The sequence below is a fragment of the Stenella coeruleoalba genome, assembly GCF_951394435.1.
Source record: "Stenella coeruleoalba genome assembly, chromosome: 5".
NCBI classification, from domain to species: Eukaryota; Metazoa; Chordata; class Mammalia; order Artiodactyla; family Delphinidae; genus Stenella; species Stenella coeruleoalba.
The window spans coordinates 96,409,541-96,436,982 of record NC_137150.1 but is presented as its reverse complement, the minus strand read 5'-3'; the positions used below and the strand labels follow the sequence as shown (position 1 = coordinate 96,436,982).

The 27,442-nt window shown below is 37.1% G+C and overlaps 1 protein-coding gene across 1 annotated transcript in view; it reads right to left on the bottom strand.

Moving 5' to 3' along the window:
- ABI3BP (ABI family member 3 binding protein) overlaps positions 1-27,442 on the bottom strand; it is a 258,261-nt gene that overhangs the window by 185,979 nt on the left and 44,840 nt on the right. The window contains exon 2 of the mRNA XM_079921882.1: positions 12,956-13,135. Coding sequence (XP_079778008.1) covers positions 12,956-13,135 — 180 coding nt within the window. The remainder of the gene's footprint in view (positions 1-12,955; positions 13,136-27,442) is intronic.

Below are 27,442 nucleotides of genomic sequence, written 5' to 3'. Positions count from 1 at the left end.
ATCCTGTCAAAAGGTAGTATTAACAAAGCTCACCACAAAACACATCTGTGATAATTAAGTAACCCTAAAGTAATTACATATTAACAAGCTCTAACAGTGGCCCTTGATAGTCTTGACCAACTCAGGAACATCACTGACATCCTTTCAGGACGTTCAGTGTCCCTTTTGGAAAAAACACTAATGGGGCATTTTTCTGGAAAATGGGGAAATCCTGCTAAGTCATAGCTTTGCAAAGCCTCATGGAAGCCAGAAGTCCAAATAGAAGACAGTAGTTATAAGTAGTGCCAGTTCTGCTCTAAATTTACTATGCTTACTGAATTTATGAATACAGAAGTTTAGCAATTTTTAATAAATCACTAAGTAGATTACTAGTACCTTGCCCTTAGCTGTACACAAAAATGAACGTCTATAGCATCATGAATCATCACAGATAGAAGTCCTCCACCTTTTAGAGTATTTCTGTAGGAAAGCCTCTGTAGGAAGATGTGGGCTGAGGATCACATGGGATCTGGCCCAGATTCAGTTCATATTTTGTTCATTTCTGTACCTTTAAACCTAGAAACACAGTAATAGCACAACAAACATTTTCTGAAAGAATGAATGAATCTTTTTCTCTACCCCTTTATTGCCTGGGGCTGGAGTAAAGATGGAGGAAGTTTGATGCTTTGCAGAAAGAAAAGAAAAATAAGTATAGGTCTGGGAAATAGCTGTCAGCAACAGCAAATCATCTTTTGAAAAGCAGGTAAACTTCAACCACTGAATTCGTCTTTGAGGAGCCTATTTGTAGAACTGATATTTTTTTCCTTTGAAGTTCTTTCTTATAAATAGTATGTGGTTTTGTGTGTAAGGATAATCCTTACCTTTCACCTGAAAAGTAATTTAAGCCAAATTTTAAAGGAAATCCTACTAATCACTGTTCAGGCCTTATTTCTGTTAAACGTTACAAAATCACTTGGAAAATGAACAAATGCCCATTTTGACAAAGCATTCTGCTATGCCCTGGGGCTCCGAGACAGTTCTGGCTTCTCTCAGCCCTTAAGAGGCAGCCTGAGGGCCCTGGCGCCCAAGTAGGGTGGGACAATGGTGAAGGTTAAACAAACCATAAAAGGCGCAGCCACCTTGGACCGCAGAGCAACTGCTAATGCAAAAATGACTAGGAGCATCTGCCATTGGTGGGATTCTAGAATGTTCAGTCATAGACCACAGAAGGGAGCTGACACGAAGCTCATGTTGGTATGTATGTTCAGAACAGATGGCAGCAGTAAGAAGCAGTCCCTCATCTCTGTGCTGCAGAGTGAAGCCTCTAAATAAGAGATGACAACCCAGCTTTGATGAGAAGAGAGGACGTGGAAAAGGTGGAGGTGGAAGGAAGAGGTTCAAAGGGGCTTTTCCTAAACACTGTACGGTGGACCCCCGAAAGCTCCGCCACACTCCTTCACTCTTCAGTTTGCTGTCTGGAAGGAAAGATGCACCCTTTTTCCAAACAGAGGAGCATTTCAACGACAGATTTCAATGTGGAAGACATTGCTGAAAACCTTTCCTGAGAGTCTTCCTATAATTTTGATGAGAGCTGGGGAGGCGAAGCTACTGAAAATACACACTTCGCCGGGTGCTTACTACGTAAGTTTATGACCCCAGTCAATGCAAAAATCAAACGATGGATCTGCTATTTTAAAAGAAACATTAAAGACACCAAAATATAAAACATTTTCTCTCTTTCATGGACTCTGTCTTGACCTGTCATGGTATTTACTGGTTATTTCATGTTGTGCCCTGCAGAGGCGTACAAACCCTCACCTCCCCCCATCCCCTCCCTCCTGACTGTGTGGGACCCTTTCCCACCAGAAGCAGCCTCAGCATCAAAGCACCTTACCCCACACCTTAGCCCCCAGGGCAAAAAAAAGCCAGTCTCCCTTTCCCAAAGGCCCGCCATCAGAACTCACAGACCCCAAGGGATTGTAACCTCAGTCCTGGGACAGAGCTACCTGAATGGGGGTGGGAAAGAAGCTAACGCACTGTGTCACTGCCAGCCAGTGTGGGGACTGCTGCCACCACATCCTGCAAGATGTCACCAAGGGGGGAGGTGCCCACCAGACCCTCCCTGCATCCACACCCAAGTCCCTGCGGAAGGTGGAGGGCAGTAGTAGTTGCTAAGTGGAGGTGGAAAGAGGAAGGCCTACAGCAGCGGGTGGGGGACCAGGCAGCTGAGAAGCAAATTAAGGGAGGGAGTGGCAGACAAAGACAAGAGCCCAGGCGCCAAGCCCTCAGCACACACACCTTGTCCCATCCCACCTCACTGATGAGATAAAACTGAAAGGTAAGCTTACTAACATTTCCAAGACAGCAAAGCATTAAACTTCACTGCAGGGTTCCTCTGAGTGCACTGGTCACATGCCCAGGAAGCCACACCCGACCTGCCCCTCCATCCCCAATCCCTCCCCGCATCCTGACCACAACCCAGATGGACCAGGTAATTCCTCATTTCCTGTCATCCTGGCTTTCAGTCTGGAGCTTCTCACTCAGCCACTGTCCCTAGCTAACCCTGCCTCACTTGCAAGCGCTGACAAATTCTCTCCCTGACCCTGGAAACCAATACTTGAATTCTTTCTCCTACGACTTGCTGCCACAGCCAGTACCCATCCTTTCCTAGCTTAGAGACCTGTTAGACATTAAAACTGTTGACTTCATTGTCGTAGTTTTTTCCTTGCCTGTGTTTTATATGTGCACCCCACAGAGAAGTTTAATGTAGGGTGTTGTCTGTGAACTTGTTTAATGTTTGGCAAGGGCTGGCTCTTGATGGAGAGCCTGCACACACACACATTTTCCAGTGAATGCATCAGGTTTTTAATGTTATCTCTACAGGAAATATGACTGAAAAGTTGGGACTTTGGATATTTTCCTTTCAAATAATAAAGCTAGATCATGTTAACTATTAGGTGGTAAACCAGAGCCTTCAAATCGGCAAGGTGTTTTCTTTCTTTTTAAATGCTCAGTCAGCGTTACCATGCGGGGGTTGAGGGGGTCAGGAATAATTCCCAGGAGACGAGTTTGTACATAGGGTTCAAAGGTCACATAACACTTAGACGCCATGGGGAAAGCACTATGGCATGGTGGTCAAATGCACGGGCTTTAGAGCCAGCCTGCCACCTGCAGACTCCTTCACTACTCAGGGATTTACTGTCTTCATTGGGAAGAAGAGGATGCTAATAGTAGCTGCATCAAGGGGTTGCTGTGAGGAATCAATGACCCGTCTCTGTAAAGCCCTTGGCCCAGCATGTTGTAGGTGCCCAATGACATTAAAGCATCAGCTCGTGGGTTGGTGAGAACTTCCACTCCAGCATTTGGTGAGCGGCTACTATGCACTCAGCCTCGTTCATGAAATGCATCAGGCCAACCAGTGGCAAACCTCTTCTCCTTGAGGAGTACCCCCAGTGGCAGAGAAAAGGCTGAGCTATTAGCTTGGAATCAGGTGATGAAAGACTGGGGGACGATGCTAAGAATTCAAGGCTTTCTCCCACGTGTATATTATGCACATAATTTTTCAACTAAACTGGGACACTCTTGAGAGAAATGGGAGCACCATTAATAATTAAGCCAGAACCGCAGGTGTAAACCATAACCAGGCCTGAGAAATAGGGTAGAGTCAACGCTGTAAGCCAGTTACATCATTTTTTTTCTCCTAGAGATTTCTACCCCAGGCAAAGAGGGACTTTATTGTGTTGACTGGGAGACCTGCCCAGCAAACTCCCAGCAAATTCTGGGGAGTCATTTCCTACACGCACAGATCTATTGACCCTGATCATGGAGTACACGAGGGACGGTGAGAGTCAGCTGTTTGTCTGGTGAGACATGACTAGTGAAAACAAAAGCAAAATAATGAAAATGGAACAATCCAAACCAGAATGTGAGTAAATGCTGGCGCTCGCAGCATAGCACTTCAGACGGGATCAGTATGTGACAGAGTGTTGTGTCCAGAGAAAGTAAAATGTTTAAGGAAATAATATATGGGTGGTTAGGAAACTAGGATTTGATCATAGTCCTTGGTTTTGAGACGCATTCCTAAAAGTAAAGGAAATTATAAAGTCTAAACATTATCTAGTATCTGTCCCAGATAACCCTCTAATTTATCCTCCTATTGGCAGCTATCTTTCTAAGACCACTTCTCATCAACAAGCCTCTTGCCATAAATCTGGGACAGGGTATACTTTTGACCCATGACAAAAGGGCCATATGCTATTTTGGGGAACCCTTCTAGAAATAATTAAGAATAAATTTTTTAAAGTCAGATTTTGGGCTCAGTGCACTGTGCGATACCTTTGAAAAAAATTGTTGTGCTTTATATAAGAATATTGAATTTCTTTTATTGTATTTCCAAGAAATGATAAATTTGGAGACAGTTTATCTATTGTTTGGTGAGATCAGGAAGACCATGGAAACATTACAGTTGAATCCGATAGAAAAAATAGAACTTTGAAAAGATGTTATCTTTTTTTATAAAAAATAGAACTTTGAAAAGATGTTATCTTTATCTTAAAACAGGTGAAATAGGCATCTGTTATCAAACAAGGCTTTTCTGGTATAAACTCATGGAGAATTGTTTCAGTGGTGGCATAACATTTATTAAGAAATTGGTACCCACTAGGCCAATTTCTTTAAAAATTCCCCTTTGAAGCTTACTCAAGTTCTGCTAAATTTTGCACCTTGGAGGAAAATAAAGTGATTCTGAGATTCCTATTATTTTAATGAAAAATCTGGATTAATCTTGACTATTTAAAGCCAAATACTTCCCAGTGATAAAACCATTTCCAGAGAAAGAACTAAGTAAGAAATAGTTTTAAACAGAAGAGAAAAATGCATCTTAAATGTGACCCACAGCTATTTCAGACTTCCTGGGTCTCTCCCTTGACTCTCACCCATTCATTCATTCATCATGCTTCTAAATTATGACAACATTGGACGTGAAAAAGAAATCTAAGGCTTCTAGGGTCCTTAACTCCTGGGAGTTTTCTATTTGTATAGAGTCTGGGACTAGACACACCAAAATAAAAACAAATAGCAGTTTATTAAGAGTGATGGTCAAAGAAAATGCTTAGCCTCTAGGATATTCACTGAGAGAGACAAAAATGTTGCCTTCCTTGGCCAGATATGGCCTTAGGAAGAGTAGGGGCAGTAGGGCTTGACAGGGTAGCTCACAATAAAGAAAGATGGTGGTGGTGGTATGGGTAGAAGAGACCAAGTTTTGGGGACACAGGCACTGCTTTACATATTTTAACTCATTTAAACCTTAATGAGTTAGGTAGCCAATGGCTCCTTCCATGGTACATGGCCTTTCCTTTTGTCTGTTTACTGTTTAAAGGACATTATAAAAAGAAAAAAATAAGTAAATAAAATAAAGGACATTATAGAAGCAACAAATCAGGGGCTTGTGTGTACTTTCCTCTGTAGAAGAACAGATAAAATTCCCTACGTTTTGAGAGGCGGTAGAGTGCAGTGTTTCATAGCTCAGGTTCTTGAGCCAGACTTCCTGGGTTCAAACCTTGGTGCTATTTACCATCTGAGGCACTTTGGGAAGGTTACTTAAAACTCTCAGAGGTTCAGTTTTCTTATGTGTAAAAGGGCACTAATACTACTACCTACCCCTGCGTAACTATCATATCCCTCATCTGCATTTTGGGACTACCTTGTATTCACCGCAGGAGGCTATTTTGCTCTTTCTGCTCAGTCTCCTGCTAATTCTGCCAGAGATGAGGAGAACTGAGCTGGCTTCAATGGCTGACACTGTATCTTTTCTTCCTGTTAGTTTACCTTGCCCATTTTCACTAGTTATTTTTCAGCTTAATTAATTCCTTATATAGTTCCTTCAGTTATTTTCAACCTCCAATTTTTCTTCAGTGAATCCACCATCACCTTCCTTGTGGCACTTACAATAAATATTCACTCATTTTTTGTCATTAGGTAATATTTATCCTTCCCTGTAATAAATAGTAGAATATCTATCATTTTGTATTTCATCCCACTTCCATAAAAATGAATAGAGCATGCTTAAATATTTTTATGACGAAGAGAAAATGACAGCTGAAGTTCTAAGGGTTACAAGGATGAGAGAAAATTGTGCATTTGCTCTTGCTTTCTAAACAAATGTAAAAATTAAGGGGTAAAACTTGTAAGGGGTGTTAATAATATAGAGGAATATAAATTGCATTTATAAGCATATAATTTTCATATCTGAATCATTGTAAATAAATTTTATTCAAAAAAATTTTAAATGAATTTTCCCCAGTGAAATAAAAAGCAAGCAAGAAATGTCAGAATAAGAAACTGATGATTAAAGTTTGGCCTGAACTTGTTAAGATAAAACTACCATCAGTTAAAATAAATGAGACAGTGGCAAGGTCTTATTTTGATCTATATTTAGTAGGACAGGTCAAAATTCTTGCCATGTTCTTGCTAAAAATTGCTTTGTAAGACAGAGACAAGAAAAGTGAAATCTAGGGATGTCAAACCCTTTCAGCTGTATCTTGCGAAGATTCACCTTCTCCTTTGGAGGCCACAGCTGTGAAACTCTAATAAGAGTCACCTGACAACAGTATTCAGCCAATTGCACTGAAAGGGAATCCCCCCTTTAGGACTAAAAGATGGTGACTATGGAAGACACTTGTGTGTGAGCCAAAAGTGCTGTGTCACTGTCTTAGCTTTTGCTTCTTTGGTTTCTTAATCAGTTTGGGGAGTTATCCTTTCCAAGAAAACACTTCTTAGTTGCGATAGACAGTAGTATGGTTACTTCTTTTCAGTTACTGACAGCTCTGCTAAAACAATCTACCTCTGCAATTTTACTGACACTGCATCCTCCAATAAACAAACAAAACAGAAAACGAAAGCACAGGACTATTACTTGGACTAAGGTTTTTAATCTAAGCGCTAAAATCTTAGAGCTGACCAAAACTTTACCAGTGATTTAGTCCATTCATTATTAGCAACTGAAACAAAGCTCAGAAAGTTAGGTATATTATCTAAAACCACTCAGTTTGTTATAATAGCAACTAACAAAAATTATAAAACATACCTACTCTGTGCTAGGGTTTATGTTAGTCTTATCATAATAATTTATAGTCTACACAAATAATTTATAGTCTTCACAACACTCCTGAATGATTATTTTTCTATTTTATAGATGAAAAAAATGAAACTGAGAGAAGTTCAATGACTTACCCAGAACTACTTCGTAGTAAGTAGTTGTGTTGAGTTTGAACCCAGGTCCGTCTCCCTGAAAACATACATATTCTTTCCCCAAATGGTGCTGCCTCTCCAGGCAGAGGAGGATCTTTCCCAGAATGTAGATGTTAGCATTCTGGTCCAGGATCTCTCCAGGGCAGAGCACCTCAGAGCTATCGGTATCGTGTCTGCCTCCTCCCTAGCAGGAATCACTCTGAGAGGTTACCGGCAAGATGGCGGCCAGGGCGAGTAACTGAGAGGCTCAGTGTGAGAAACTCGCTCTCTTAGGGCGGTGAATGTAAAGGTTAGCAGCTGTGAGAACCTGAGGATTAAGCAATTTGCCCTCTTATATCCCTTTGGAGTCCTAACACCTGGTTGGAAGACAAATCCTTAAGTCAGAATTCCTGGTAGTGATAAATATATATGACTTTTTTCCAATTTAAGCTTTTCTTGCAGTAAGGATACTAAAATAACTCCTTAACTTGCTCTACAAAACAGATGGAATGTAACGTTTTCCTTCCCAGGTGACGTTGATTAAAGTATTTTCAGAGGTCAAGAGAACATCATAAAGTATGAGTCTATAAAGATTCAATGTCAAAAAATTCTCATTTTTTTCCTTTTTTGGATGTTTGCAAAATTACCAACAGCTGAACATAAAAGTAACAAAGCAAAAATTGAATGTGTAAGCCAGAAATGAGAACATTCATGATGTGGGAAAAAAGGTTAGGGGAAACTAGCAGATCTATTATATAAGAATCATATTTTAGCACATCACTGCAGGACTCAAGGCTATTAATGGTTATTAATAGTCACCTGGGAAAATACTACTTTTTCTACTGCTCCCATTAATCTACAAAAATCTTAGAAGATTCTACAGAAGTAAAAGTTTTACAGACGTTTCATATGAATCTTAATTTCCAAAATAGCAAAAGGGAATATTTTGTTTTTTATTTTTACATGTAAGACCAGCAAGTGACTTTTGAAAATACCTCTGTCAATACTAGATAGATAGATATTAAAATAAATGTAGAAATGCTTATAAATGATTATTTACTAGGAGTCTTAGTCCACATATCACTAAACGTTAACTTCAATATTTCTGAATGATCAACAGCTTCTCATTTCAGTGGTGGGATCTTTTAAACACATCAAGAAGTGGAATGAGTCAAACAAAGTGACACTTAATCTTTGTTTCGAAAACGAAAGTAAGTTACAATATTTGGGTATAGTTTGGTGCAACTGAAGAAATACTACTATCCTCTCACAGAATAAAGTAAGAAGAGGGGTTATAAGTGACGCTTTTTTTCCATAAAGAAATAAAAATTCTTTGCTCTTGCAACTTGGACCCAAGGGATTTCAACTCATCACTTTATGATCATGAATTTACTAACATGCCCACAGCACATCTGTGAAAAATAGACTTTATTACTGTTTTACAGATGAACAGAATTGAGAATGACCATACTGTAAATTGGTAGCAGAAAGGGAATAGAATAGAGACACAAATTTCAAACATACAGTCTGTGCCAGGCAGAATAATAGCCCTCAAAGATTGCCCACATCCTCATCTTCAGGACCTGTGAATATCTTAGGTTACAAGACACAGGAGAATTAAGGTTGCAGATACAATTAAGATTGTTGATCCACTGATCTTAAAATATGGAGAGTAGCCTGGATTATCCAGGTGGGCTCAATATAATCATGAGGATCCTTAAAAGTGGAATAGGGAAGGCAGAAGAGATCAGAGTGATTTGGTGTGAGCAATGTTTGTCCCAATGTTGTTGGATTTTTTTTATTGAAGTATAGTTGATTTACAATATTATATTACTTTCAGGTGTACAGCATAGTGATTCAGTATTCTTACAGATTATACTCCATCAAAAGTTATTATAAAATAATGGCTATAATTTCCTCTGCTGTATGATGTATCTTTGTTGCTTTTCTATTTTATACATAGTAGTTCATATCTCTTAATCCCTTGCCCCTGCTCCCTTCCCTTTCCCCTTTGGTAACCACTAGTTTGTTTTCTATATCTGTGAGTCTTTTTCTGTGTACATATATATACCATATATATATATATATATATACATATATATATTCATTTGTATTGTTTTTTAGATTTGAAAGTAGAAGAGGAATGTGGGCCCCTCTAGAAGCTGCAAAAAAGCAGGGAAACAGGTTCTCCCCTCAGAGCCTCCAGAAAGGAATGCAGCCCTGCCTACAGCCTTGACTTTAGCCTAGAGAGACCCACATTGGGCTTCTGACATACAGAACTATAAGATAATAAATTTGTGATGTTTTAAGCCGCCATGTTCATGGTAATTTGTTATAGTGGCAATTGAAAACTAATACACAGCTGTTTAATCATTTAAGAGCCATTACTACAATCATAATCATTAAAAAAGACTGTAAATAATCAATTTAAGCAACCAGAGGATAACATTTAATTTGGAAATGCAAGTCCATTTTGAAGTAATAAAAGTAGAAGCACACAGATTCCTTGGCATAAAGAAAGATGGAAAAGGAAATATCTAAGAGGAATGTTTTTTTCCTTTTCTACCAGAATACTAGAAGAGAAAGGAGATAAATAAAAAGAGCACATTGATCTAAAGGATAAGGTAAGAGTTTTAAAAATGCTGCTTGCAATAGCCTTCCAGGAGAAGTTTGGGAAGCTTTGTGCTTAGAGATCTTTAAGGTACACAGTGATCTATTCTAGAATGGTTTAGATATATATTAGCCTGATGACAATGGCCTAGACTAGACAATCTCTCATGGCCTCCTCCAGCCTAAATATTCTACACAGACTTGACTCTGTTCCATTCAGTGCCACAATATTTATTACCTATCTACACAATGTAGGTCATCCTGCTATGAATAACCAAATAAGACATAAACTTTGACTTTAAAAAGTTAACAGTTTAATAGTGAACCAGAGTTCACTACCAACCATATTTAAGCTAGACAATGAAAAGAATCATAAGGGGTGGATAAGTGATATATTGATTAAAAATCATTAAATATCTAAAAATCAATGCAAAATAACCAATGCATTCTTACTGATTATAAAACAAACAACATCATTGGTCACCACTGCAGATTTCCAGGCATCAATTTATCACGATGAGAATTTATCCTGTCTTTCCTAAAACACTAGATAAGAAACGTGAAAAAGTAAATAAAATTCTTTAATGTAGAATTTCAGCTAAAAATTACAGAAGAAATGATAGAATTAGATTCTATCTAGAATGTAAAACTACCAAACTACCATTTTACAACCTCTGTATAAAATAATGCATCTGGGCAATGAGCATTGATAGATGCTAAAACCATTAAGTGAAAATTTGATGATGAATTTTATAATGGAGGGATCAGGCTGAGGCCACCTAAACACACCAAACTGCTTTAAACATCACTAAGTATGACACCAGCCATTATGTACCTCTTTGGGAGTTATTAGGAAATAAATCATACCATCTATAAAGTATTCTTTCTCCCCAAATGCTTAACCCAAATCTAAATATCTTTCACAGGAAAGTCAGGGATAGAGGAGCCAGTTCAAAAAGACATGGAAGCAGTCAGTTAAATACAGAAGGTGAACCAGGATGCCTAATCCAATTTCTCCAGCAAATCAATGACATTTAAAAAGGGAAGGGAGAGAGGACTGTTATGGAATAAAAGAGACTAATGAGACCTAACAGCCAAATCTAACATATAGAACATATAGGATCCTGATTCAAAAAAGAAACAACTCTAAGAAGCATTTTTAAAGATCACCAGAGAAATTTAAACACGGACTAGGTATAAAAATATATTATGGGATTATTGTTATAATGTGATAAAAGCAAGGCATTATTAAAATTATTTCTTATCTATTAGAGGTGCATACTGAGGTGTTCATAAATTTTACAAATATGATATCTAGTTACACTTTTAAATACCCCTAAAAATAGCATGTGTGAAGAATACATGGAAAGAGATTAGCAAAACAGTGCTATGTATTTAAGTTGCATGATGAGACATGAGGGTAATTACAGGTTTCCCTCTCCTTATATGTTTGAATTTTTTCATAATAAAAAGTTTTAAGGAATGAAAATAATTGTAAAGAAATAAAAAGGTACCTAGTCTATTTGATCATCCCTCATCACTGAATTAGTGAAAGCTTGGTATATCTGTGGTAGAAATTTTCTTTATAGTTTTCTACACATATTTTTCATTAGCAATCTGACTTCTATCACTTTAGGATTGAATGCCTTCCACATCATAGGGAAAGGATGTTTACTACTGACCAAATTTGCAATCTATATTACCAAGGATAAAAAATTATCATAAGTAAAATATTACTTCTAATGCTCAACAAGTAAAGGAGCAGTAGATCTGTTTCCGCTTGTTTACGGGTACGTATACAGCTTCCAGTCATTTTTATAGTGGAGGGTGAATATGGTGGGGAAATATTTGCAAATTTTCAAATTCCTTATGGTTTATATGGTCAAGGTTAGTGTTGTTACATTTGTCAAAGTGCCTAATTCTCAAATTTTGAAGGGTTACAAACTGTAATGTGTCTGCTTTAAAGTGCTTATCTTATGTAAAATTCAGTCCAGACATTTATAATTAATAATGTTACTCTCTTGCCTAATTTTATTTATTTATTTATTTATTTATAAATGTTTTTTGCGGTACGCAGGCCTCTCACTGTGTGGCCTCTCCCGTTGCGGAGCACAGGCTCCGGACGTGCAGGCTCAGTGGCCATGGCTCACGGGCCTAGCCGCTCTGCGGCATGTGGGATCTTCCCGGACCGGGGCACGAACCCGTGTCCCCTGCATCAGCAGGTGGACTCTCAACCACTGCATCACCAGGAAAGCCCGCTTGCCTAATTTTAAAGTACAACAGAGACTTCTCTATGAGAACAAAGGGCTGCAGGACAAAATAGATTCATCTTCAACATTGCTACATATATGCATGAATGTCAGATCTGGTCTACAGTAGTTCAAGTTATAGAATTAAACTTTGGAAGTTCATGAAAAGACTGTTTAGCAATAATCCTAACAGTGGATCAAAATATAAATCTTATCTTAGGCTATTCAGGAAGCCTTTGACAGCATTTTAAATAGATGATCCCTTTTTAAAAAAATGTTATCCTTTAAAAACCTTTTATTTGCAAATAATTTTTCTGGAGATGGCTTGAAGGTACCTACATTCTCAAATTACATTTTAATGTGATTAAAAATATTTTCAAAGAAATTTAAAATTTCATAACACAAATACAAACTTTAATCTTTTTGTCTGAAATACCCTAAAAATTTTTAAATGTAACACACTGTCTTTTCTTTTTAAAGGTAGCTTGGCATGAATAGACACCCAGAAAGCTGTAGATGGTATTTTCCACCAGAAGAAAGTAAAGACATAGTAGGGAGGAAAATTAATCCACATAAACAAGCTATGTTACAGAGATTTAAGGTATTTTAGCTAGTTTTTTTCCCTGTGCAAGTTTAGTTATGTGGTCAGGGACTGTAGGTATAATGGCAATGAAGTTGATTATTTCTGCAATATAAGCAGGGTATGCATTACATATTTTTTAATGTAAATAATTGTGCTATGGGTTACAACAATTATGAAGATGTTTTGTAATTATGGCATTTCGTTCGGCTGAGGGTATAGAAAGAATGATGCTTCGAGATTTATGTATCATATAACACCCATTACCTTTTTACCTCTTCTTCCTATGCCTGAAACCCAAAGATCTTACCAACCACGGCCTCAGTGTATTTCCCTTCCGCAGGAAGAGGGAAGTACTGGTTTGGTGATAAGTTGCTTCCATATCCCAGGAGAAAACCTTCCAGTTTTACATTAGGGTGTGGACGCAGGAACTTCAAGAGGATGGAGTCACTTGTGGTATTGATGTGGACCTTCAGGTTTGGCCTTTTACCTAAAGATGGAAACAAAAATATAGGTGGCTGTTACTTCACCTCTTTAGCATCCAAAGTTACTGGCTAGAGGCATTGTTACTGGCTAGAGGCATTGTTATTGGAAATCGTGATATCTAGCTACTCAAGATCACAGCACACCCACCAAAACAGCTAAAATACAGGTAATTTTGAGATCAAAGAAAACAGACTTAATAACATATAAAGCAAAAGCAGTCTAGAATACAAAGTAAAATCTTAGGGTTTAATATTTTGTAGTTTATAATTGAGCAGGTAAATGGGATTTAAGGCTACCTTGGCTATCCACAGTTGGTCAGAACCTTCATTTTATACATCCTATCTGGGAATGGTGAAAGGATCTGAAATTTCTTATCGGTAAATTGAATTACTGCACTTTAAAACCCCCAGCTTCCTCAGTGCTGGTCTCCAGCAGTATCCTCGCAGGACTTAGTGATTAACAGAGTTGGAAAGGGAGGGAAGTGGGTGGGTTTTGTCTTAGGGGTAACTGAGATAGTAGAATAAGGGATTCTAAAAGGAGCAGGGCTGAGAAGAAAGATGATTAGTTCCATTTGGAGTTCACTGGGTCAGTGAGACAACTGACTGTTGTCTCACTGATAGTCAACTTACTGTTGGACATTTCCAACAGTAAGTTGACTATCTAAGTGTGATGCTCACAAATGGGGTCCAGATCCATCGGGGTGTCTTTAGTTTATAAATGATTATTGGGTGAACTTCCCCAGAGAGACTGCAGAGTAAGCAGAGAAACTCTATATTTTCAAGGCATTATTATTATTATTATTTGGGGCCAGAAGGAGCTGGGTCCAAACTGCAGCTCTACCATATACTTATAAGTGTGCCCTGGCTGCTCACTAACCTGTGCTTGAGCCTTCTTTCTTGATTTGTAAATTATGGATAACGATGTCTACTTTGACAGGTTGTTTACAAAGGTTAGTGCAAATGGCAATATCTTAAAGCTGGTACACAGTAACTGCTCGATAATTGGTTACTTAATCAGGTCCATCCAAAGCCCGTTAGTCACAGTTTAGAAATCCAAAAAGCTTTGTTAGGTTTTCGTAAGTTCATGTCAAACTAAGTTGGCAACAAAACTCAACCTGAACTGTTATGAGGCCACTTAGTCTTTCTTTAATCTCACTGAATAGTCAGTGTGACTTACTCACATGTTTAATTATAGGAATCTTTTTTAAAATTAATTTTTATTGGAGTATAGTTGCTTTACAATGTTGTGTTAGTTTCTGCTGTACAACAAAGTGAATGAATTATCTATCTATCTATCATCTATCTATCTATCTATCTCCACTCTTTTTAGATGCCCTTCCCATTTAGCTCACCACAGAGCATTGAGTAGAGTTCCCAGTGCTATACAGTAGGTTCTCATTAGTTATCTATTTTATACATAGTAGTGTACATGTCAGTCCCAATCTCCCAATTCATCCCACCCCCACTTCCGCCCTTGGTAGCCATAAGTTTGTTTTCTACATCTGTGACTCTATTTCTGCTTTGCAAATAAGTTCATCTGTACCATTTTCCTAGATTCTAATTATAGGAATCTTAATTCCTATACTTAAATGTGCTTAATTAAAGGGTGCTGATCAAGACCTCACTGAACAGGTTACTTAATACATGGTCTAGGCATCCTAGTACATTTCTAAAATCCAAAGATTTTCTGAATTCTAAAACAAGTCTGGCTCTGAGAGTTTTAGATAAGAGATTGTGGACTTCAATTATTTTCTTTCTTTCTTTCACTGGGAATTCATATTTTAAAAATATTTTACCTATTGGGAAGACTGTATTTACCAACTTAATAATTCAGTCTATTTCTCATTAATCAAAGACTTATATTGTATATATACCAGTCAGGACCTCTAAATAGCATGTGTTTCCCAAAGCTATCACTCTAAATTTATACTATTCCAGTAAAAAGTCATCCTGGGTGACCTCAATACAGCCACATAGAAGAATTCCATTAGGCCTTTGAAGCAATAAAAACAACACGTCTTGGAGACCAGGCTGTGGGAACCACTCTCTTACTTTAGCAGTCAGTACTATTTCCAGGTATGTGCATAGTACTTTGTACTTCCCAAGAATTTGATAAAATTTCTATAACTTCTTGGTTCTCTGACTGCTATTGCTACACTTGTGGCAAAAAACCCAGAGACACTGAGCAGCTTATCCAAAAGTCTGAGGGAGACTCATCCCCAGCTCACCTAGTCCAATTCTCTTATAGGACAAATGACTAAATTGAGGGCAGCCACACCTCTATCAGTCTGCAGATTAAGTTCAGCGTCAAAACCGCATCTTAGGTTCTCGCTAGGCTGGACTTCCTGCTCTCATTTTTATTGAGAACTTTGTCATGACCCAAATGAGTAAGGAGTAGCTAACCCCCATACCATAATGCTGAAATTGATGTTAACTGATAATGTTTTGTCCTAACTTTATAAGATTTTGATAAGGTGATATATATATATCACCTTATCAAAATCATAGATAGACAGACAGATAATCTCACATATATAACACAGATTTTGGTCAAGCCAATTTTCCCCTTCTTAGTTATGTGCCTAGATTAACCCTACAGTTAATCTAGGGTTAATATTCTGCTACCTTATAAGGTTATCAGGTCTTACAATAAATCAAAAAACAGCTGGCCTCTTTCCAACACCTTGTTAGGAAGAAGAGATTAGGAATCTTCATGAACTTAGGTTGCACTCTTTTTGGGCTAAGAGTCAAGACTCACAGCATCATCACATTAGACCTTTGCTCACAGACTATGGCCTGATGTACCATGTTATTCCCCCCCTTGGAAAGTAGGAAGGATGGCTGTACCAACTGAGAAAAAGGAAGGTTGTAAACAGAACTACTGACTAACAAAAGTGGAAGTGTTCTTGCTTCCTCTGCCCAGAATTTTCATGACTCCAGTCTTTCTCCCTTTTGCTAATAATTTATGTCAATAAATACATCAACATCATGTAACTTTCTGAATATATTAGCATTTATCTGACCTACTTTCTCCAAAATTCCAATTCATACTACTCTCTAGAGCTAAACTTTTAAAAGTCCTGAGAAAGAAAAAAGCACACAAACAAATCTTTTCTCAAAACAGCATCACAAATTTAATAGTATATTGAGACTCTCATCTCAGTTCCTTACTGGATCTAGGAACTCAAATCCCTTTATTATCTTGCTACACATGAATTCTGTCTTTTTTAAAAAAAATTTTATTGGAGAATAGTTGATTTACAACATTGTGTTAGTATACTGGAAAATGAATCAGCTATACATATACATATATCCACTCTTTTTTAGATTATTTTTCCCATGTAGGCCGTTACAGAGTACTGAGTAGAGTTCCCTGTGCTATACAGTAAGTCCTTATTAGTTTTCTATTTGTTACTTCTCAACATCGCTCATTTCTCTTTGGCCAGTATAAATCTTCTCACATTCTGCAATGCATACGAGGCCCTGGCCCTACACATATGCTCACATTGTCACCCAGCATGGATTCCCTCAATACCCCTTTGCTCACTCAGTTATGACCCTACTGACACTTTCAGAGCTCAGCAAAATGGTTAAGTAATTTTTTTGTCCTTTTCATCTGAATAAGTTCCTCAAGTGTCCCTTCAAATGAATGTTTGGACTAGTATTCAATTTTACATTCTTAAACAATTTCCCCAGTATTTTAAGGTATATCTCAGTGCATTCTATAATAATTGTTCATCTTTGATAAATTTATCTTCACTCCAAGTAATTCTGGCTTAAAGGCCTGGAACACTAGTCATGTAATAACAGTTATCTTTCAACAGTTAGTGCGAAGACCTCAGGTGAATGACTTAAGATAGAGATAATAAAAAAAAGTACAACATGGTACAAGCTTAACTAGTAAAACATTGATAAGTAAAGTGGCATATATATCACCCAGGAAAGCCCAGGAGTACAGAGAAATAAGATTACTGGAAGAATATTTTATTGCATCCTATATGAGAAACAAAGCCTATACTAATCAAGAGTGAGAGAAAATGAAGAATGTGAGCATTTCAGGAAAGCAATACTAGAACGGCTGAAAAAAAAGATTGCATGTTGGCAAAGTAGAACTTTGGAACTATGACAGTTGTTTCTAATCCTCTGTTTGCAACACCCTAGGGTATCTCTAAATATTTCCAAGGGTGTTGTGAAATTTTAAAAGAAAAAAAATCCCTTTCAAAACAAAATTAGAAATAATCCCCATTTAATTTTTAAAAGAAAATACATGCCCTGTGGCATTGAAAACAGTGAGGAAGGTAGTGAGATGAGAAAATCAGACAAAAGGTAGAGCACTACAAGTTCATAGAACCCTCTGGATCAACCAGAGGAGTCAGGTTGCTATTGCTATTGCTACAGGCACAGGTGCTGAGCAGATATTTAATGTTGACCCCAGAATTCTGAGTGCCTGTGGTCAGTGTCAATAAAACTCTGTAAAGAAACATAGCCCAAACACAAGGCACTTAGCTAAGCCAGCTAAACTACCATGGACATCCAGTCACTGATCTGTGAGAAAGGAGTTACCATCACAACCCATTTAGGAGGAGAAACTCTTTCATGGCTAATTTCTCTTCAGGTTATCTTAACACTTTCCAAAATATTTCAGAATGCGGTCTAAATTGCTGATATGAAGTTGGTCATGTTGATAAAACCACTTCAATAGAAAAACTGCAAAACACGAAAGTTCTCTTCTTAAAAGTAAAAAATATCTATTAGTGTAGTAGCAGTAAATGCCTTAGCCTCTAAGCTCTCAGTGTTGTAAAACAGTAAATAGCAAGTTTGAGAATAATCAGATTAGCAATTATTTCCATAATATATTAAGTAAAAGAATAGCTATAATAGTGATGTCAATAAAATAATGATTCACTTGTTTCAGGATTAAAAGAATAAACCCTATTCTTTTCTATAAACCCATAGTATGTTCCTCTTTTTTTACACACATTCTATTTACATTGCCAACCTGTATACTTGTTCAGTCACTTATTTTGTTATACAAAATCAAATTTTCTCAGACATCAAAATAATTAAATCAGTTTCCATCAGTTCAGATATGATATGTGAAGCATAGGCTTTAAAAAATGATAAATTGGACTTGATCGGATTTTAGTTTTGAACTTTAAAGGGACTAATAAGAAAAAGAAAAGGCTAACTGTAGATTGGCAGAAAACATTTGCAGTACATTTACCAATTAGAGGCTTGCATCCAGAATATTTAGAAGAATATTTTCTACTCAATCAGACAACAAAACATTTAAGAATAAAGGGCAAAAGCTTGAATAGATCCTTCACTAAAGGAAATATATGATAACCAAGAAGCACATGAAAAGATGACATGAGGGTTGTCAGATGTTTTCAGTAAGGGGTCAAATAGTAAATATTTTAGAATTTGCAGACCAGATGTTCTCTACTGCAACTACTAAACTCTGCCATTGTAGTACAAGAGCAGCTATAGACATTATGTAAATCAATGGACATGTTTGTGTTCCAATTAAACTATATTTATAAAAATAGGCAGTTGGCTAGATTTGGCCACCCAGTCCTAGTTTATCAACTCCTGGTCAACATCCTTAGTCTTCAGGGAAATGCAAGTTAAAACCACAGTGAGGGATATCATACACATTAAGAATGGCACAAATGAAAAGACTGTCAATAACAAGTGTTATGCAGAATTTGGAGCAACTGGAGCTCTCATACATTTTGAGTGTGAATGTTAAATGTTTCATGAAGTTTCACCACTGGTGAAAACTGTTGGTCAGTTACCAAATAACCCATCAATTTCATTCCTAGGTATTTACTCAGGAAAAATGAAAATATAAGTTTATGCAAAGACTTGTGTGCAGATATTCAAAGCAGCACCAAAATGGAAAGAACCTAAATGTCCATCACCAGTTGAATGGATAAAAAAATTATGGCTTATCCATACAATGGGATATGAGCCAGCAATAAAACAGAACAACACTTCAATGTGGTTGAATCTCTCTGGTTTATCATAATGCCCCTGTAGAATAAGCCAAATTTTCCTCACCTCTGTAATCACCTTATACAGACTCTCCTGACGGGAGGACATTCAGGCATCTTGCCATTACAGCACTGGTGAAAGTAGTTTTAATAGTGCCTAATATTATTATTCACCATTAAACAAATGGTACATATATAAAAGCAGCAAGTCCTTTTCAGGCATTACTATGCTCCAAGAACTGAACTTTCTAAGTTTCAGATGTATTCTGTGTTCTTCTCAGACAGTTAGCTTGCGAGTGGAAACATTCCAATGCCTTCATGATCAGAGCAGCTAATTAAGGAACTATCAATATGTCACGTCTCAAGTGTATGTATTAAACAGGGCAGTTACTGTCTGATAACACATTCAAAAGTTTCCCCCCAAAATCACAGCTGATGGCATAGATTGTGTTTAACTGAACTATAATGCTAAGTTATACAAACCATAATTTTAACATGGGACTTGGCAATAATTTAACATTTGTTTTAATTCTTAGCGAGTGAAAAAGGTATCATATAACAGTGGTGCTCACATGACTCTACCTGTCCTGGTACCATGATCCAAGGAAAGATGTTAGAAGGAGAAAGAAAACCATATGGAATTACATTAATTTTTCTGTGATAGCCACAAGGTAAAAGGAGTGGCCAAGGCAATTAGACAAGTGTCTTCAGTTGTTCCTGATCATTCAGTAGAAATGTGTAATCTGTAGTTTATAACATGGCTTTTCTTACCAATAACAACCACCTGAAAGCCAGTGACATGACTAGAAATTTTCCATAGCAAGAAAAGCACAGCACCTTCAGTTAAATATTTTAAGGAGAATGAAGATTAAATATTGCTATTAATCAAATAATATTGGGTATTATAAAAACTACTTCTACAAGTGCTGTAATGGCAAGATACTTGAATAACCTTCCATCAGAAGGAAAGTCTGTGCAAGATGGTTTCGAAGAAAAGGGAAGTCCGGGCCCATTCTGCAGTGCATGATGGCATGCCAGACAAGATAGGTGGAAGGAATTAAATTGCTTTGGTGATGATGGTGGTGGTGGGGGTGTGTGTATTCAGAATTACAATTAAAAGCACTCACAGAATAATACGAGACAAACCCTTTTAAATTTTCAAGTTGTTATATTCTTTTTTTTTTTTTGTGGTACGTGGGCCTCTCACTGTTGTGGCTTCTCCCGTTGTGGAGCACAGGCTCCGGATGCGCAGGCTCAGCAGCCATGGCTCATGGGCCCAGCCGCTCCACGGCATGTGGGATCTTCCCGGACCGGGGCACGAACCTGTGTCCCCTGCATCGGCAGGCGGACTCTCAACCACTGTGCCACCAGGGAAGCCCCTGTTATATTCTTACTATTAACCCCATATATCTCACGGTATCCTGGCTCTCTGGATCTCCAGATTGGAATTCTTCCTCAAAACCCCATAGATTCTCTATCACTCTCTTCCCAACTCTTTACCAAGGCCCAGTAAAGAATTTTTGAGAACTTGCAAAGAGCTAGTGTGCAGTAAACACAGAGCAGCTCTACAACATGTCTTCCAGAAACAGGGATGTCAATGACAGTTGTTTAAGTTGCGCATTGCAAAAGTCTAAATGGCACCATTCAAACCATCTTTTATTTACGGCCCTATATAGCAGCCACATTCACAAAGATGATGCAAAAATAATTGCTATTTACAAAAATGGGCAATTTGGTAAAGGTAGCCATCTTGAAATTCTCTAATCTCTTCCCATAGGTCTCAAACTGCTCCCACCCACCCACCCCCGCCTTCTTACTTCATGCCTTTGATTTCTATCTTCCCTACCTTCTGATTCTGCTGTCACTGGTAATGAGGAGCTTTGGGTGGCGGGTTGCCTGGCATAAGGAAGATAGGGACCCAGCTACAAACACTTTTGACATTGTGCTCCCTAACTTACAAATGAAATTACTTCACCAAATATATACAACTCAGATGATGAATCAGGGATCTAAATAAGAACAATTGAGGAAAAGGGATTCTGGGCATTCAGGAAACGATGAATTAATACCACACAGTTTTAGAGGTGAACAGAAGGCATCCCTTCTTGTGTTTTTTACAATATAAGAATATATGTATGGAAGCAATCTAAGTGTCCAGCAACAGGTGAATGGATAAAGATGTGGTATATACATGCAATGGAATATTACTCAGCCATAATAAAAGAATTAAATTTTGCCATTTGCAGCAACATGGGTGGACTTGGAGGGCATTAGGCTAAGTGAAATAAGTCAGACGAAGACAAATACTGTAAGATATCACTTACACATGGAATCTAAAAAAATACAACAAACTAGTGAATATGACAAAAAAAGAAGTAGACTCACAGATATAGAGAACAAATTAGTAGTTACCAGTGGGGAGAAGGAAGGGGGAAGGGGAAATATAGGGGCAGGGGATTGAGAGGTACAAAGTATTAGGTATAAAATAATATACAAGGATATATTGTACAACATGGGGAATACAGCAAATATTTTATAATAACTATAAATGAAGTATAACATTTAAAAATTGTGAATCACTATATTGTACACCTATAACTTACATGTTATATATCAACTATACTTCAATAAAAAAGAAAGTATATAAGAAATACCTTTTAAGAATATGTAAGAAAGTATCTGAAAGTATAAGAAAAAATCCTGATTAAAATAATTTAGATATATATAAAGCAAGATTTTTATAAATCTAAGGAAAGATGGCATTTTTTAAAAAGTATAGGAAAAAAGTTGTGGTTAAAGTCCCATAAGCCACATAGACAGCTGCCAAAGCCAGGGACTGGGGGGCTTTAAATAAACTCACAATTTGACTTTACACATACAGGATCAATGTTAGCAAGAAGCTCACAGCAGAGCGTCCCGTGATCTCTGCTCCAGCTCAAGCAGAGCGGGCTGCTCCCTCTCCTGTGCCCCGAGGTGAGACTGCCAGCTGGAGGACATGTGCCCACAGGCAACATGTGCTCTCAGAGTTCAGGAGATAAAAAGTCCAGCTTACCTGGAGAGCTCCCCGCAGAAGCCACACCCGAACAATTCCCACAGAGCTAACACCCCCCAGGAGTCAACTAGTTAACTTTTATTAGGACATAATGGTCATCAGCTACACAGAGGATGTTTTGCTATCGAATTCAGAAAGAAATGCCATTTTGCCAAAAATCTGAGAGAGAAAATGTTTTCTTCCTAATGGGGCACTTTATATCTCTTTGCCCAGATGTTTGTGTAAGTGAGTTCCATTTCAGCTAAAACAACCACGGTTTCAACCAGTTTCCACCTGGGTAAGAATTCCCAATGCCCTGATTCCTCAGGCCAATACTTCACCGTCTGGTGACTTTGGATGACTGAATTAGACTGAACCTGCCAATGTTGCTATTTCAGCACCACTTGGCAGGGCTAACAGTTTTACCAAAGGAGCAAAAACTTCATTACCTACTTTATAACCCAACCAACAGCCCAGCAGGAAAATTACTTTTCGTAGACTACCTTCTAAATGAATGGCCTCTCATCCTTAAGGAGAAATCTTATCCTGAGACACATACAGTTGTCACTTGCACATACTTCCTTGATCTAATTCTCCCAAAATTAGTCTTTAAAGTCTGAAGCATGCTGGGTTTTTTTTCCCCAGGGGGTGGGTAGAAGGGGCAACTACATGCAATCAATGACCATATATTTGCTATAAGGGAAAGGAGGCAGTAACGTGGTTCACTTCAAACAACTACAAAGTCTAAATAAAATCTATATTTGCTTTGGAGAATTTAAGGAATTAGTATTTTTACTCATCTGCTTTTCATTGTATCCATTCACTTACAACAAGGTACTAGGCATTAGTGATACCAATTCAAATATGACCTATCTGATCACAAAATTGTGCATCCTAGTAAATTAGGCACATAAATAAGTCAACTATTTCAGTGCAGCATGATTAGAACAATTTGTTCAATGCAGCTACAGTACAGGGGCTCTAGATCTGATGGAAGGGGTGGAACAAGAGGATATATAACAAATGTGTCCCTTTGGTTTTATTAAACTGGTCACCAAAATAGTTTTTATGCCATGAGGATATGCCAAATTCAGGTAGGAAAGTAGATATCAAAATCTGTTTTGTAATACTTTTTCTGTACTGCTTTAGACAACTGGTAGATTCTTAGTAATTATTATTTTTTAATACATGTAAAAGAAAAAGAAGAAAAGGCTAAGGGGCTTAACAAAACTCATTCCTTTCTTTTCGTTCTTTTTGTGCTTGATTTCATGAAAATCCTGGAGGTGATTTTCTTACATGTTCTTGCTATTTAAAGTAAGGCATGATAACAATAGGTCCTCCTGATGGAAAAAGGGATAGGCTCCATGCCAGGGTTCTTAAAGAGGAGTCGCCCAATTAGAGCATCAGGATCACCTGGGAACTTGTTATAAGTACAAACTCTCAGACCCCACTCCAGACCTCTTGAATCAGAAACTTGTGGGTAGGGCAGTAACCTGTATCTCAACAAGCTGTTTGGGTAATTCAGATGCATACTCAAGTTTGGGAACCATTACTCTTTGCAAACTCAGTGCATTAAAATTAAAATTAGGGCTTCCCTGGTGGCGCAGTGGTTGAGAGTCCGCCTGCCGATGCAGGGGACACAGGTTCGTGCCCCGGTTCGGGAAGATCCCACATGCTGTGGAGTGGCTAGGTCCCTGAGCCACGGCCGCTGAGCCTGCACGTCTGGAGCCTGTGCTCCGCAACGGGAGAGGCCACAACAGTGAGAGGCCCGCGTACCGCAAAAAAAAAAAAAAAATTAAAATTAATGGGACCAATGTCTTTTGAAAGAGATTTACAGATATACAATACAGTATGGAGGAAAAAGGACCTCACCCACAATGTTAAATTTCCTGTCATGAGAATTTTATATATATTTTGGTCTTTGAAAAAACTGTGAATTACACTTTTCTGGGATTACAATTTCTGGAGATACAAAACGTAAATTGTTTTTAAATGTTAGGAACATTTCTCTGACTTCTAGCATCAATTACATGTCTTTAAATTTGACCAATATTTAGAGACTTAAAATGTTAACTCATCTTTGCTTCTATGATAAAAAATTTTAAACATAAGAAAAGTTGTAAGACTTGTGCAGTGCACATCCATAGCGCCACCACCAAGAGTCAATGATCAATATCATACTATATTTGTTTTACCACATATTTATCCATCTCTCCATCCTTTCATCCATCCATCCATCTAACTTTTCAATGAATTTCAAAGTAAATTGCACTTCACTATTCTTCCTCCTAAACACTTCAGTATGCATATCATTAACTAGAGTTCAATATTTATATTTTTCTTTGGAGATAAAATTTACATATAAATTAAATACATAAATCTTAACTGTACATTGCTGATTCTTTCCAAATGCCATACGTATATGTAACCCAAACCTGTATCAGGATGTAGAATATTACCGTCAACCCAGAAGGTTTCCTCACATTCCTTGTCAGCCCATTCTCAGCCCATCTGCCTAGAAACAACTATTGTTCTATTTTACTGTCATAAATTCGTTCTACCTGTTCTAGACTTCAGTTAAATAGAATCATACAATATGTACTCTTTCATGTAAGGCTTCTTGCACTCAACATAATGTTTTGGAGATTTATCAGTTCTGTTTTGTGCATCAGTAGTTTTTGCTGTTGTTATTTTCACTGAATAGTATCCAGGTAATTATTAAAACTAACATTTTTATGTCTTCCGATGTCTTCACAAAGTATGAACCTCTCTTGATTTACTGATTTTTTAAAATATTGATTATATTGTAATACAATTTTCTCTGAGAACAAGTGAATTTATATATATACATATTTTTTCTTTCCAGGTATTTAACATTATGCTATTTACCAGGTAAACGAAACTATTTATAAACTCTCCTATTTACAATAGACACCTAATCATAAGACTTAAATAAAGGTTTAATGGTAAAGTCAGACAAAACTATATAATGATTTCATTTCCACTGGAAGGCTAAGCACTTGTCACTGATACTCAAGTTCTCTGATATCTTTCCCTGTCACTCCCAGCTAATGGAACACCAGGCCAAGTGAGCCACTTTTGAAAATATTGACTTTCTTACGTCTAAGAGTGATTTTCACTAAGAAGAAACTAGATCAATTTAAACATGTGTCATAAAGAAAAACTAATTGCTTGTCCTGACAATCTCAAAATGATCATGTAACAAAAAACAGAAAAGCTGTCATTCTGATTAATATCAGTATCTTTGGTCAATTTTTCCAAAAGGACCAATATTTCTTATTCTTTTTGTTTCTCAATAGCTCCAATATGGGCAAAGAGTAAATTCTACTGACCAAGTAGAAGTTGAATTTAATCATAGTGCTTCTTTATAGGACAAAGCAGAAGATGCAAAACTTCTACCAGCACTATAATAAATCCCGCATATATGAGATTATATAGCTCTTGTTAAAACATTGCTTGAGGGATCAAATTAGAAATACTTTTCATAAAAATGAAAATTTTGCCATCTTGTAAAACACCATCAAACAGTAACAAAACTTCCTTACGTATTTCTGGCATTCATTCATTTCTGCAAAGTCTCACAAATAAAAACATAAGATGGAGCTGGAACAAATGGTTTCACCCGCCATCACTGTTTAGACATTTGGAATCTTCATGAATTGTTTATAATTTGTGCAGTTTATAAATACCCAGTGCTGATGGTATACAGCTGCTTATTTTGAGATCTCACAGCATCAAAAGCCTTCCATGGGCTAGAAGAAAATGACTAAACCATCATGGGAGTGTGATCAGTGGTACCAAGTACTAAGGCAGGGTGGGCCAGGAGACTCAGGAAGCTCTAGGAAGGGCCATTTGCTAACAACCCTGTAGTAGGGCATCCCATTTTAATATGTTGTGGAAGAAACTGAAGAGGTTCTGGCAACAACTTTGCCTTTCAGCATGTTTGACCTAGGTCAACTTCCTCTCTAAGGCTCATTTTTCTCCTCTGTAGAATGAATTGGAGAATTCCAAATCCATTCTCAGTCACACATTCAAGGATATCTCTAATACCTCATCAAGAAAAAATACTATCTTTCTATTAAAATGCAGGAACATAAGTGAGAAAATAAACTTGTTTATAAAAACACTATCCTAATCATTTTCAGAAGATATTTTTCACATGACTCCAAAATTGTACCTCAGATTTGAAATAGAGAATAAATATTTTCATAGGCACATGGAAAGAATGTGTGTGGGCATCACATATAATTTTTAACAGCTTTTGTGAGGCATAATCACACACCACAAAATTCACCTATTATAAGTGTACGGTTTAAATTTATATTTAGCAAACTTCTAGAATTTACTGAATCCACCACAATCCAGTTTGAGAACATTTTCATCACTCTAAAACATTTCCCTGTATCCATTTGTAGCCAATACCTGCTCCCACCCCTAGCTCCAGGCAACCACTGGTCTACTTTCTGCTTTTCTGGTAATTTAATATAAATGTGATCTTTGATGTCTGGCTTCTTTCATTCATATTGATGCACAGTATTATGTAAGTTACATGTGTACAATATAATGATTCACAATTTTTAAAAGTTATACTCCATTTATAGTTATTATAAAACATTGGCTATATTCCCTGTGCTGTACGATACATCCTTGTAGCTTATTTTATACATAATATTATACATAATATAGCTATAATATTATATATATAAATATTATATATTTATATATAATATATATATAATATATATATATATTATATATATAAATATTATACATAATATAGCTCTTAATAGCTTATTTTATACATAATATAGCTCTTAATCTCCTACCCCATGTTGTCCTTCCCCCCTTCCCTCTGCCCACTGGTAACCACTAATTTTTTCTCTATATCTGTGAGTCTGCTTCTTTATTATTATATTAATTTTAAGATTATGAATATTACTCTTGCTTGAGGACAACACCAAATTGTGAACATCCAGAAAATGAGCTATATTGTTCTATCACTACCGCTAAATATATGTTACTTAATAAAATTAATAATTTTAAACTCTGAGATTCTTCGTTAGTCATTAATGAAGATAAGACCACTCATCTTATTACAATAATTATTTTAAAATGTAGTAACTCCAATTTATCCATTATGCAAAAAATGAGCTTTCTGCAAAACAGTACAGTGATCATTGACATTCTTAACAATGATTACTATACAGGATAAATTACTGAGTTGTCTGCTCAATCTCCAATCATTTCAGGTTTAAGAATATTTT